Source organism: Rissa tridactyla, chromosome 7 (assembly GCF_028500815.1).
Source record: "Rissa tridactyla isolate bRisTri1 chromosome 7, bRisTri1.patW.cur.20221130, whole genome shotgun sequence".
NCBI lineage: Eukaryota > Metazoa > Chordata > Aves > Charadriiformes > Laridae > Rissa > Rissa tridactyla.
Genome location: NC_071472.1, coordinates 28,313,575 through 28,328,059, shown reverse-complemented (window position 1 = coordinate 28,328,059; position 14,485 = coordinate 28,313,575). Strand labels below are relative to the sequence as shown.

General features: G+C 35.7%; 1 protein-coding gene across 3 annotated transcripts in view; it reads left to right on the top strand.

The window, feature by feature from the left end:
• Positions 1–14,485, top strand: part of CCDC141 (coiled-coil domain containing 141) — a 101,267-nt gene that overhangs the window by 20,556 nt on the left and 66,226 nt on the right. For all 3 annotated transcript variants that reach the window (XM_054209910.1, XM_054209911.1, XM_054209912.1), the window contains exons 4-6: positions 4,039–4,230; positions 6,461–6,569; positions 9,338–9,591. In XM_054209910.1, coding sequence (XP_054065885.1) covers positions 4,039–4,230; positions 6,461–6,569; positions 9,338–9,591 — 555 coding nt within the window. The remainder of the gene's footprint in view (positions 1–4,038; positions 4,231–6,460; positions 6,570–9,337; positions 9,592–14,485) is intronic.

The window sequence follows — 14,485 nt, the reverse complement described above, 5'->3', positions numbered from 1 at the left end:
TATTTTATTTCCTGATTCATGATCCTTTTAGAATATTCTTTTTCTAAATGCAAAATAGCGTTAGTGTTGAATTTGGGTCTTGAATGCTATAGCTTTGAGTAAGCTGAGCTGTTAGGAAAGAGTGAAACATTTTTGTGTGTCCTGTAGACAAGCAGAGCTCTAGGCATTTTCTGTTACCATATGTAGTTAGAAAATATTGATTATTTTGAAACTGGACAGAGAACAAAGCAATGTGACATGGAAAATTAGTAATAATTTCCTCTCTTTTGTGTCTGAAAAGCTAGTCAAATTATCTTTGTGCCTTCATGGTACAAAAACATTGTTTTATACTGTGCTTTTATTGGGGTAGCCTTTTAAAATTATCTTGCAAGCAGTCTGGCTGTGTTTTCAAAATAGATTTTGAGAATCAATATCTATGTCTGTTTTGAAGGACTGTAAATGTCATATCCTGCCTTTATGTGGTCTGTGAAATGTAATGAATGATAACAGGAACAGCTGGCATTAGAAGGGAATTGGAAGACTAAAATACATTTATTGAATGTATAGACTCTTTGAAGAGCATCATATTATAGTTATGGGTGCTCATTTACCTACTGGCAAATGGCTTCAGTTAGAGAAATTGTTCATTAGTATTCCTTGTGCAAAAGCTTAGAAACAAATTTAGTGGCATAATTAGTAAGATGAAAAAGAAATAGCACATGAGTCTAACTACCAATTTTACTAGCATTTTATGACACAATACAAATGTGGCTGCACTATTAATGATTAATGTAGGTTTGCCTTTGTGCTGGATTTGTTTTTATTGTGAAAATCCCTGTGTCTGAAGTGGAAAATAGAGGGTGGTGCCTGATAAGTTGGTATTTGGGTAAAGTGGCCTTTCCGGTGAAGTAACTTCTTTCTTCCTTTTGGTATTGTATTGACCATTGGAGATTTTAAGACCTTACCTAAAATGCAGTGTTCTCAAACAAGTGAACAATGTAGACAAAGATGTGCAGCCATCATGCCTGCACGTTACTTCTGAAGGCAATTACCAGTGGGGGTTAAAAACTCCCAAACTTCATTATTTTCAGTAACTGTAATCTGTTTTCTAAGAGAGGCAGAAATACTATATATTACCATTTTGCTAATTTCCCAGTTCCTTGATAAATATCAGTGAAAATAATCCCTGACTTTTAGTAATTTTTAAGTGAAAACAATGACTGCTAGCATATTGAATCTGCAGATTTTTTTTCTAACCATCACTTAGCTTTAGAGTGAGCTTTTTATTTTCACCAGGATGATTTTAACTGAACACTTAGAATTCTGATGTCATTTTATGGAATATCTATTTCAGGTGTCTCATAAATTAATTCTCCACTAAAAGCCAATATTCCTTACAGGATTGTTTCTCGAACAATAAGATGTTTTTCTGTACTTACGCGATGTCTGAAAGAAGTGTCGTGATTAGGAAACCAAACAAATGAAGGAAAGTGGGCATAATGGAGTCACAACAGCAGAATTTTCCAATTTTTTTTATTGTTTACCTTATGGCATTCACTTTTTCAAATGAAGTCAAACTTATCAGCTAAAAGCAAATGCTTGGTGTAAAGAAGTTTGAAAATCATTTTACGTCAAAAGTATTGGTAAAGCATTTTCAGCTATATCTAGTAAGCACTCTGAAGTATGTCTACATTAAAATCATCCTACTCTGCCATCACAGGGCGATGAAGTCACATCTTTGTGTATTTCGTTCGTTCATCTTCTGTTATGTATTTCTTTTATTCTATACTTTGGCCTTAAAGCTTCCACAAGACCTTCACAAGATATTTTCTTCTTGGTGCTAGGAAACAAAACAAACTTCCTTTAGGTCTCTTAGTCAGGATTCATCCAACACGGGTAGCACTAGGCAGTTAGCACTTGGAGTTTAGCATTTTTTGGAGATTGAACAAAGAACAAAAGCTTTGTTGACTCTGAAGAGATTGTGCATATATTTAGGAAAATCCAGTATTACATGGAAAATGTAATTTGTATGGCTTTGACAGTATAAAAAATATTTGAGAAATAATGATGCCAACCAATAAAAGAAAAATCAAGAAAGAACTGTGTTAAAGATTCCAGTGAAAGATGGGTTTTCATTTAAAATTTTCATGAGCTCAGATCATTAATTTACTATTATAATTATTTTGATGAAGCTGGGTTTTAGATTTTGTTAATTGTACAACCATATAATCTCTGCAGTTTAAAAATTGTCGTGAGTCTGTGCTGCACTCTTATTTCTAATAATAAGGATTCTGACTGCTGCATGTAAGACTAGAAAAACACCTTCAGCAACCATTTGTTACTTTGTCAGCTAGGTAAATATTCTTGAATAAAAGTTGATTTGGAGTACTTTGGATTAGATTCCTAAGGCCAGCTGTTTTTCCTGATCTGATTCTTGTTTCATTGTGGTACAATGGAGATATAAACCAGTTGCTATCAGTAGTTACATCAGAGTGACAGTATCTACTCTATGCAAATGACCTAATTTAAAGTCAAAGCATACTTTTAAATAAATGTTAATTAGATTTCTACTTAAATACAGAACAGGTAGCATTTGGGGGATTTGAGCTTTTATTCTCATATTATGAGGCAATCAGGATGGGGATTCAACAGAAAAAAAAGAACTGGTTTTATACAAGAACTAGACAAAGCAGCAGTTCCCATTCCTGGTATTCAAAAAATTACATGGAGCGTGTATTGTTCTCTAGAATGCTGGCTTTTGATCAGATGCTCATTTTGATGGATTTTTCACCAAACAGTAAGTATGTATTCATGTTGCTGATAATGACTTTTCTATATACTGTAGAAAAAAATGGATTTTTTGGAGCTGTTCTTATGCCTGTTAATTCTAGCACTGTTTGTTTTCAAAGTTGTCAGTCTGTAAAGTCAAGTTAATTTCATTCTTTTTTTTTCAAAGAAAAAATACAAGTTCCATAGCGTATTATACTGTTCTCACAGTACTGCTTTTAGAGACAACTGATGAGCCTCTTCAAGCTGATATCTTTGTGTAGTATACAAGGTCTAGGGAGGATTGGAGGTTATGATTCTGTGTTTAGAGCAATAAAGCTTTCTGCAATTTCCTCTTTTCTGTTGGATATGTCAGGAGAATTCAAAGATTTCAATTCTTTAGCCTTTATTAGAGTCTGTGTCATGAGAATGAGTTATCGTAGATTTTAATTTGCCTAATATAGATTTCTTTTCCCATTACACATTCATGTGATAGCATCTGTAATAACAGCAGAAATTGGCACTTTATTAATTCATGCTCATAATAAAACCCGAGATTGTGTGTGTGTGTGGGAGCAGAAATAGAATATAGTACTAATGCTAATCAATTTTTCTGACACACTTACGATTTTTAACATAAGCTGGAAATAGCCCAGCAGTTATCTTTCTCACGGTGAGAGCAGTAAAGGAAATGAAATACGGTAGAATGATTTTCTTGACAATAGGGTATTATTATTTGGCAGCCAGCTTCAGCAATGCAGCAAGCTGAACTTGAAACATTGCATAAATTTGGTGCTTTTCTCAAATATGTGCATATGTTCAAGCTACTCTTGTCTGGATTGCATTGAAGTCATCGGAGACCTATGAGTAAGTTACCTTACAAAATTTTAAAGCTTGTAATGTCACGTAATATAATATGATGGCTTGTGAAAGATCCAAAATACCTGTGTTTTTACCACTTCCAGCAAGATCTGTGTTTAAGGAGATGTAAACTCATTTGAATCTAAATATTAGAGATAGAATGATAAATTCTCTTAATGTTGTTTTTAAAATAAATTTCATAAAAATATTGCCTCAAATGCAGATGAAATTCAGAAGCTTACTCTGAAACATGCAGGAACAGCTACACTCCTGTCACTAGGAACTAGAAAGAAAGCAGGAGTAGGAGACTTGTAGGTAGTTTATTAGACCCACTGAAAAAGTATCCTGACACCAGAATCAGCACAGTGTTTTGGATTCTGTTCATGGTTTTCTTATGTGTTTTTTGTTTGGGTTTTTTTTTCCCCTCCTCAGGCATTGGAAGACCAGGTATGGGACCTGCTGCATGAAGCAGACAAGGCTGCAGAGGAGAACAAAGAAAAGAGTCAGGTTTATGATGCCATGGCAGAGACCCTTGGGGATGCATGGGATACCCTCATTGTTATGTTAGAGAAGCGACAGGCTCTTCTGGAACTTACTTCAGTGTTCTTTGAAAATGCTCTGGAGGTTTGTATTTAAATTAAATTACTCTTAATTTGAAACCTCCCACATCTTAGAGGTGCTCTGTCCTCTGTAATTTTACTCCGTTATATACATTCATTGCATTCCTAAAGGCTGGAGCAATTAAGAAAATAAAAATTTCTACATGCATCCTTCCTTTTCACTTTCTGGATTGTTCAGGATGAAACTGGACAAAAAACCATGTAGACTTTAAGAAATATCTTAGTCATGATGTCTCCAAAATTAGGACTTGACTGAACATGTCAGCGAAAAATGGAACTGGACAAAAACCTAAAGTATGTAATTCAGTGGCTATGGACGTTCTGCAGAATACCTTTCATTCCTTATGATTCAAATTATTTGGCATTAAAAGAACTAAATTCTCAGATGCCTTCACTAATGGTTACTGAAGATTGGTCACTGAAGGTTTTACACTGGAATGTTCATACAGCTACTTTAATTATGCAAACTAAACATTAGTTTAACTTGCCCGTCCCTTACCTGAGACTTCCACATGCTGATGTGCACAAAAGGACAATTGCGTGAGCCCAGAGACAGGTTTCAGAGTGTTGTCTTTTTCTGTTCACCATTCCTCTGTATCTCTTACGCTAGTTCACTGATACATGGGCAGCTAAAGCATGGCGACTCCATGCCCTGCAGGTGTGTGCTCACTCTGTGTGGCCTCACATTCAATTCTCCCCACATCCCTGGAGCTTTGAAGAGTTTAATAATTCTCCCTGATAATTTTGGTTCTACAATAGCCCATTGCCACCTATAAACTACAGAAGCAACCATTCTACTGCTAACTGTCCAAAGAACTTTAAGATCAACAATCTACTAATTATTGTGTCCTAACAATGTTTGTTATACAAATAAATTAGTACAGAGTTGGCATAAGTGTCACTATGATAAATTCTGTACTACCAAAGGTTGATCTAGTACAGACAAAATCCTTAAGGGGCTAACTGAATTGCCCCTGGAACGGGTTTATATCATTAAAACAACAAGCAGCATCTGGAGTACAGCACAAATCATACCCATTTTATATATATATATAAGGGAAAAAGAAATCCAATATCAATTTAAATAGAGTTTCTAAAACTTCTTATGGAAAGGCTTTTCTTTAAATGACAGCCTGTGATTATGGAAATCTTTGTTTTATTGTGATAAAACACAAAACACATCTCAAGAATAGTCTTTAGTGAAAATCAGGACTCAAATCTCAAATGCTGGTACCTAATGGATTTCCTTTATAGCATGCAGGTCAAGCGGGTGAAAAGTGTGGAACAATAGAGAAGACAGAAAAAGCAGAGTGCTTGCAGAGTACATCTCCCTTAATTTCACCATAGGTTTCTACATCTTGGCTTACACTGAAACAGAAGTTTGAACTCTGCTGGTTTCTTCATTCCTGAAATGAAGAAGTAGAATTGATAAAGATTGACGAAGATGCAGAGTTATGTGTCTCAACTATCTCTGAGCTACTCATAGTTGAAATTGCACGTGCAAATGTGGAAGCCGCACAAAGAATTCCAATCCCAGTTTTAACGATCTCAGTATATTACAAAATCTGCTCTAGATCTCCCTGAAACATAGCATGTTTCTATATTTAAAATATGGAACCCATGGAAAAATGAGCTGTAGAGGAGTAATCTAACTTCAGTCTTCCTTACAGAGATGCTGTTTCCCCGCTATAATTAATTACCGTGTTTGCCATAATATTAGTTAGCTTAAATTTGCTACTCATTTCTGCCTTCAAAAGATTGCTTTGAAGATTTTATCTCTGTCTGATGTTGCCCTTAAATTTTTTTTTTCCCCCCAATACTTTAACATTAGAAAGAAGTTCTGGGAAGGAGACCTAATTTAAAGGCTTCATTCATGTTAAATGATTTTACTCAAGGCTTTGAAATTAACAGATTCTTCCATAAGAATTTATTTTCAGTGGGTCTGAAGGCTAAGTAGGAAAGGTGATTCATAAAACAACAAACTGTAATTAGAGAATATGTAAACTGAAATCTGGGTTCCCTCAATCAATGAGAACCTCAAAAACCCAGAAGGTGCATAGAGGCCACAGAGCATCTGTATCTGTCAGTCACTTGTCTGTCACATCACTTAAGATGCCTTTTTCCAAGAATTTACAAATTCTCACGAACTTTCCTTATAATTCATAGATTATGATGAAGTTCTGTGAAAGAAAATTATACCATGTTTCTTCTCACCCTTTGTTTTCTTAATGCAGTTTGCTGTTAAAATTGATCAAGTTGAAGATTTCCTGAAAAATGCCCAAGAGTTTGACAATATTGACTCTTTGAGGGAACTCCTTCTGCAACAAGAACATCATACTAAAGGTACAAACAGTATTCTGTTCCTGAGGGTGTGTGATCGTCCATTGACTCCTGGAAGGATGAGTTTACTCTTCCTGTGCATATTTAAAAAAAATATTAATTAAATCTTAGAACAAATATCAAAATATTCTATTTGGAAAAATATAATGCTGAAATAACTCTTTATCAGGCTTCCTGAAAGATATGAAACTCCTGGTTTTGAGATAGCTCTCTTATGGTTCCATCTTTGCTGCTGCAGAGTAGCTAGTGGTAAGCTTGTATTCTGATTTCAAGGCAGTCTAGGTCAGGTGAGCTGCTAGGAAACCAAGCTGACTTGGATTGGCAAACAAGTTCTAAAACCCTCCCTCTGTTCCACGGGAAAATTCATCAAAGTTATCAAAGCTACCAATGAATTACCATTTTCCTATGGAAAACTTTGCGTTAGAAAATTTCCAATCACCTCTAGTAACAATCCCCTATAAAGTCCTACAGTTTCTTGACAGTGGCCAAGGGAGAAGTCCGCCCTCTTCTTTCCTTTGCCTAGGGATGGGGTTTGAAGCAGAAGTGGTGATGTGAGGGTGAGAGCTATGAGGTCGAGGTAGCAACTAGCCAGTTTCAGAATCTATTTGCCTATAATTGTTCCCTGTGTTATGGCTTCTGCCTTTAAGGAGTGGGGCTGTGTTTCACTTCCGCATTGTGTTGTCCAGTCTGTTCCAATACAGTCTGCAGCTACCATTGTAACACTCTTGGAAAAAAGGCCCTCTCCGCTTCCACCACAACTTTCCTGCACATACGTTTTCCTAGACAAATTCTTCCATGTGACCTCTTCTTGTTCATTCAAATTTTCACATGAAACACCTACTGCCATGTTGTAGTACTCTTAGATCAAAAAGGGCAAAAAAAAAATTTTCTCAAGATCAATCTCACTGTGTGGCTACTTCAGACACCTTTGCAATTCCATATTATTCTGTACTTTTTTTATAAAATTTTAAGACTCCATCTTTGTAATTTTAACCAAGTTTTGCTATAAGATTACTAACAACTGGCAGAACATAATTATACTTTATTATTCACTAGTGGAGTACCAGCTTAAATATTTTTAGCTGCCTTTAATGGCAGGTATTCTTCTCAGGAGACTGAATTGAACTTGGGTAATTCTAATATGGGTTTTGGGGCTTCCAATTCGATCTTCATGGGATCAAAGTGCTCACTATGCAGCAATTTTATCTGAATTATCTGGCAGTAATTTTTTGCTGAAAGGAGGATATATAACTGCAAGAATTAGATGAAATGGTTTGCCAGAGAAAGACTGTTTTTTCTGAGATTGAGGAAAGTGGTTGCAATTGATTGGCTTCTTAATCCATCTTAATCACATCAAATTTGTGAAAGTGATATTGGGCTATTTGATAAAAAACTGTGTGTATTGCATTCTGTGGGAGGGATACCATCTACCCTCTCCAAAGTAAGGTGGCTGAAAATATGACCTTTACAAAGTACTGGCTCTACCAGTCTGTGATGAGTAGTTTATCATAAATGTTTATCACCAGTAAAAAAAAAAAAGTGGTTTTGAAACAAATACATTTCAAATCAGGATAAAAAAGGTGAAAACACACGAATTATCCTCATTTATCTATTTTTATATCCATTTATATCCATTTTATATCTATTTTATATGTCCATTTTGGATGGACTGAAATGAAACGTTTCGGATTAATACCACCTTTCTGTAATGCAAGAAGCAAAATGGGCAGGCTTGTTGCAGTGAGCTCATGGAAACTAAACTCTCTTGTTAGCCCTTGGTGGCTGGAGAAGTGGAGACATTCCACATCTCTATCTTCCCTAGGTTCTCCATATGAAAAGTGGAGATTTAGGGTGCTTTGCCTTGAGTTACCAGTACACATACTCAGATGGGAAGATGAATGTTTCAGCTGTTTGCTGCCTGTTATTGGTTGCTTCACTAACAGATCCTTGCAAACGTTCTTTTCTTATACTTTTCTTCATGCCTACCTTGCCTGTTGTTCTGGCTTGGCTCTTCTTCCTCATTCCGTACCTAAAAAAAATTTCCCTTTTCATTTGAAAGACTTATAAACACTGATCGTTGTCTGTTCAATAAATTTTGTACTATGTGCTTTTAAGGAGCTGTAACAAAGATAGACACATGACTAGTAGGTCATTAAAGTGTACTAGTCCACTGAATTTTAACCCTGAATGTATCTAGGTAGAGGTTATTGAAAGAAGGTAAGAATTCCTGATATTATTGACTTAGTCATAAGGTTATAACAGCACCCAGACAGGAGAACTTTTTATTTCAACTTCTGTAAGGGACATAAAGACCTAAATTTTGCTTGCATTACTAATGAAAGACTACAGAGGCTACTGACCCATGCAAAAAGCAGGGTAGGAAATTTCTCTTCAGCTTACCTGAGGATAGGGAAAACATCAAAAAGAGGTCAGGTTTGAGGAAACTATATCAGTTATGGATTTTGTCTCAATGATTCTCAGTACACCATTATGTGTGTGTATAATATGTACCATTGTAGGTACATATATGTATGTGTATACATAGTTATACTTTGTTAGGCTTATGTAACAGCTGTCCAAACTGAAATATCTTAGGAGATATATCTTCTAAAGTAAGCATTCACAACTTGTTCATGCAATGCATGAAAATGCATTATGCTTATATATGTAAATAATAGGTAGTTCTAAAAATGCTTGAGTAGTACTTGAAATATGCTACCAGAATTAAAAAACACGTAGTTTTCTTTCCCTATGAAATTCTATTCTTACAGAGCTTTTGGAGAGGTCACTTGCGCTTTTAAACAAAAGCCAAGAGCTAACTGAATTCATAGAAGAATTCAAGTGTGAGGGGCCAAATGCAAATCCGGAGCTGATTCAGGGAGCCCACAGTAGCTGCTTGAAAATTGACAATCTCCTTGAAATGCTACAAGACAGGAGACGGCAACTGGACAGATTTCTTAAACATCAGCGCCAAGGACTGGAGCAGGTTCTGCAAATTTGTTTGTGGCATCAACAAGAGAACCAGGTAAGACAGATAATATTAAGGCAAGTCACAATAAAAAAAAAAAAGTCTAGCAACTGTTTTACAGAGACTATAACAGAAAAGGAACTTAAATATATTTATTAGGCCAATAACCCTGGTCCACTTCTATTTGAGATTGTAACCTTTGAATATTTGACTTTGTAACTATAACATCCTAATAATTTATTTTAATAGAACTTTAATGTCTTCAAAAGCACTATTTCCATTACATGGGTCTCTCCTGTAAGTTATCAAATGTGGTACTTCAAACCAAACTAGATTTCTTTCAGATTGAATTCCCAGCACAAACAAACCTCTAGGCACATGAGCAATAACAGTAATTGATAACAGCAATCACAACTGCAGCAGGCTGTTTCTGGACTGGTTAGTTGAAGATATAGCATAGGTAGCCAGTTGGTGTGTCTGAAAGCAGAGGAGTATTTTGTTCTTGGAATCAAAACAAAATTCTTTAGGGCACTGTAGTGATTGCGGGTTTTCCACACTTGCAACCTGTTTCTCTCTCTTCTTCTTTCTCCCCACTTAGCTCACATCTCTTACTGAATTTCAAATACAACCTGGTTTTGTACCTTCTTTTCAGAGCTGAGGTACCATTAAGTTTTACTCTTCCTTTTTATTCTTTCCAGTCCTACTGCTCGTTTTCCTTGTCGTTCCTCATCTCCCAGCATTCGGATCAGATAGCTTTTCTCTCTTTGTGCTCCACATTATCAAAGAAATTTCTGCAATGTAAGACTCATTTTCCTTGAGAAATGCCATGTAACTTCACCAACTTGTCAGAAAAAAGATACAGGGAGAGTCCTGCTCCACCTCTTTGGATATAAGTATGCTGAGAAGGAGGAACCTATGCAAATTTAACTGCCAAAGTCTAACAAGAGTAAAGCTGAGTTATTTTCAGTGTTTTGTAAATAGGCTAAAGTTTTGTATGGACCTCTGACAGTAGAGTCCTGATTGTGATACCTCCGTAAGTTTCTTTCTTTGCCTCCAAAATAAAGTTTCTTCCTGTATCAGAGGAAAATGTTAGAAACTGTTAGCAGTAGTTTATTCTGTAGGCACTAACTTTGCCTGTGAGGTTTTTTAAGATGAGAAGCACCTTATTTAACAAGCACAACTCTTTGTAATTTTACATAGAGAGAACAAAATTGTTAAGGTACACAAGCAAGCCGACAGCCTTATTTCTGGGGCACTCAATATCAGTAGCTGCTAGAAATAGAGCAAGAGTTCCTTATTTAATGATTAGATAGAAAAAAACCTCCCAAACAGATAAAAATAGTATGGTCTTATGCAAGTGTCATAATCTCAGTATGTAGTTATAACTACAAGGTGACAAAAATACTGAAAAACAAGGACTACAATATAGGAGGGCTGTATCTGTGTCTCTGCAAATCATTAGAAAACATACAGTGTTTGCTTACACGCATATTATTGCTGCTGTTTCTGGGTTGTTTTTTTTTCAGTATTACCACATTACCATAAAAGAAAGTTCCTCAAAAAGAAATGTTGTTTCAAATTCTAATAAATTTACAACAGCTACAGCTGAACTTTCAGTGTCTGTCTAACTCACTACATTGGAAATATGTCCTATTTCATCTAGAAAAATGATCCTTTCTCTACATTGAAAAGTATTAGATATTACTACAATTAACCTGATCACATCAGTGTTATTCCATAGTATACGAACATGAAGGAACGTTCAAAAAGGGAACATTTCAGAAACAGCTTGTTGTTGAAGAGTAAGGGATAAATTTGGAGCCAAGCACACTTATTTAAAAAAAAAATTAGAAAAAAATTTACATTGTCTAAGATGTGAATGTCATGATTTCATAAAATTTACCAGAGAATTCTACTTGTCCTCATCACATAAGGGATAAATATTTGGGAGTAACCAGCTAGAATTCACCCTAATTTAGATTAGATTGTAAATATTGTGAAGTGAATTTTTTGTGTGAATATTTCTATTTCCTCTCGGGTATGTGCTCACATCACAAAGAGTAAGTATAGAAACAGTTTTCTACTGGCAAGTTTCCTGATAATCTGAAGAGATTGGCCAGTATTTAACTACCTGCTAGCTCATACCTGCATCCGGTTTGAGGCTGGCGTACACATGGAGGGACAATGTCAAATAGTTTTTAACATCATGCTTATCAGAATATACTTGTTTAGTATCCGCATTAGAGTCAAACCTGGTAAAATGTATGGTTTGTACATACATGGACAATTAATTTTCATGCATCATGGACAAATAATATATTCACATGTAAATAGAAACACTGGAAAATTAACTTTTACAGACTTTATGTTAAATTTCTATCTCTGGCCTCTGACACATTATGTATATATTTCTGAGTGATGACAGAAATTAAACTTGCAAAGCCTCTCATCACATCTGAAAACTAATATTCCAATCTCTACATGGAGTGAACTCCTCTTGATGTCTCATGATGCTACATATGCAAGAACAGCATATTGAACTCCCACCAACATTAATGGGAGTTCAGGGGATAAGAGAAAGCAAAGTACTGGAGATGAGTTCTGCCGTGTAATATCTAAGAGTGTATTTTTGCTCTTTGCATTGCTTCTGTTTCGCTAGGCATGACTCTAATGCAGAAGGCTGCGAAATTTGTGGGCTGCTTTTTTAAAAGAAAAGCCAGCAGCAGTAAAGATCACCGCTTACTACTTTGTTCTGAAGGACTAAAAATGCAGCACCTTCCTTTGACCTCTAATCGGAATGTGATGATCTGATAGTCATGATTGTAACATGTAGTATGTTTCTTTTTCAATATTTTCAATATGTGTAAGCATACTTACTTTATGCTTAGAGAGGGGTATTTGACCTTCCTTTGTGGAAGTGTAAGCATCATATTTTCTGATAATCTCTTTCATTAATGAAAATGAGAGGCAGATTGGCCTATTTTGTGCATAATTAGTTACCTTTGGAAGAAGATTTATGAAAGTAATTTTTCTTAATTGATCCAATTATGCATATATGGGACAATTAAAATTATTCATGGTACTTGGTCACATCAAGGGCAGCGATAAGAGCTGAGTAAAACTCAAAGGACAGGTGAGTACACCTACATTTGCTATCTAGACAGATATATGGGAAACAAACTATCTTGGTATAAGTCACAGTCGTAGCTAATGTGTAGAGAATTGTCTTAACTTGGACTATGCCTGCTGGTGGTGTGCTCTTTGCTGATTTTTTTTTTTTTTTTCCCAATAACTGTTCTCAGCATAGTGCTGCTACTGATGGCTAGAATGAAAACATGGAGTTTTTAATCTCAGGCAATTTGGAGGCAAATCTGCAGATTGTCATCTAATGCATAAAACTATTTGAATCATCAAAACATTGTACGAAGTTCCTCTATGAAGTTTCGACTTCATGTTTGATTCCATGCACATTCTGTGAAGGCTTTCTTCATAAATATCAAAAATTGTATTTTACAATGATTGCTAAGACATTTAGACCTAAATGGGTTTAAGTTATTCAAAACTCTATAATAAGATCAATTTAAGATTACTTCTCTGCTAGCTACTTCTGATGAAATTGTGGTACCAGTGATTTTGCCACTTTCTTAATTATGGCCATCGCCTCTCCTTTTATGTATTTCCAAATTTCTGATCTCCTGTTCTGTTTCTCCTGATAGTGATAACTTAGTTCCCCTTACTAATTTTGCATGTATGGGCCAACCTCACAGGATTCCCAGGGTTTGATCTTATGTAAAAAAATCCCCACATCTTGAAACCAAATGAGTTTCTGACATCCTGTCAAACTGACTCCATTGTTGGTCAGCCATACTATTTCCTGAGAGTATACATAATCTTGTTAAAGTATGCACGTACCTATATGGATTACTTTGGTTTAATATCTCACAATTGCAAACGTTCCCTTCAAAATGGAAACGATTACTCTTATTAGCTAAATTCTAAATAACTTCTGCATTTGGGAAGATCATGTAAACAAAGTCTTTCTTATAAAAACAAAAAAATGAGGCTGATAAAAGCGTACAGTGCTTTTGTCTACATTGGCAAGAAATATCACAAATGAAAAAGCCTGTTCCAATATATTGGAACTTGAAATGCTTTTGTTGACTGGTATACATCACATTTAGTGGTGTTTCGTGTTTTTTCTTTTTTTTTTTTTTTCTATTTCCAGGGTCTTTTACAGTCCTTCACAAATATAACAAGCCCCTAGTATCTACTCTGGGACAATGCCATACTGATACTTATTTTTTTTCCCATAAAAGATTATTTTATCATTCCTCTTCTTTATAAGGCTGTACTTGGTCATAGAAAAAACACTAAAGCCCAGACTTTAAACTGAAGTGCTGCATTCTTCTTTAAAAATGCGTCCGTGGTCCCATTTTGCCTTAACTTGTTATTTATGAAATTAGCCAAGGATGCTTCACTAGCAATGTTGTGAAGATAAATACATGGGGGATTGGGGAAGAGTTTTGGTAGTGTTGTTATGAAGAGACTGAAATGTCCCACAGATGAAGCAAGACAGATCTGTATTGTCATGGTGATGCCTTCACATAGTGATGTTAAAAATATTATTTGAGATTTAAGATAGTAAGTAAAGCATCAGCCACTCAAATACAGTGATTCATAGAATCATAGAATGGGTTGGAAGGGACCTTAAAGATCACCTAGTTCCATCCCCCCTGCCCTGGGTAGGGACACCTTCCACTAGACCAGGTTGCTCAAAGCCCCATCCAGCCTGGCCTTGAACACCTCCAGGGATGGGGCATCCACAGCTTCCCTGGGCAACCTGTTCCAGTGTCTCCCCACCCTGACAGTAAAGAATTTCTTCCTAATATCTAGTCTAAATCTGCCCTATTTCAGTTTAAAACCGTTACCCCTTGTCCTATCATTACACTCC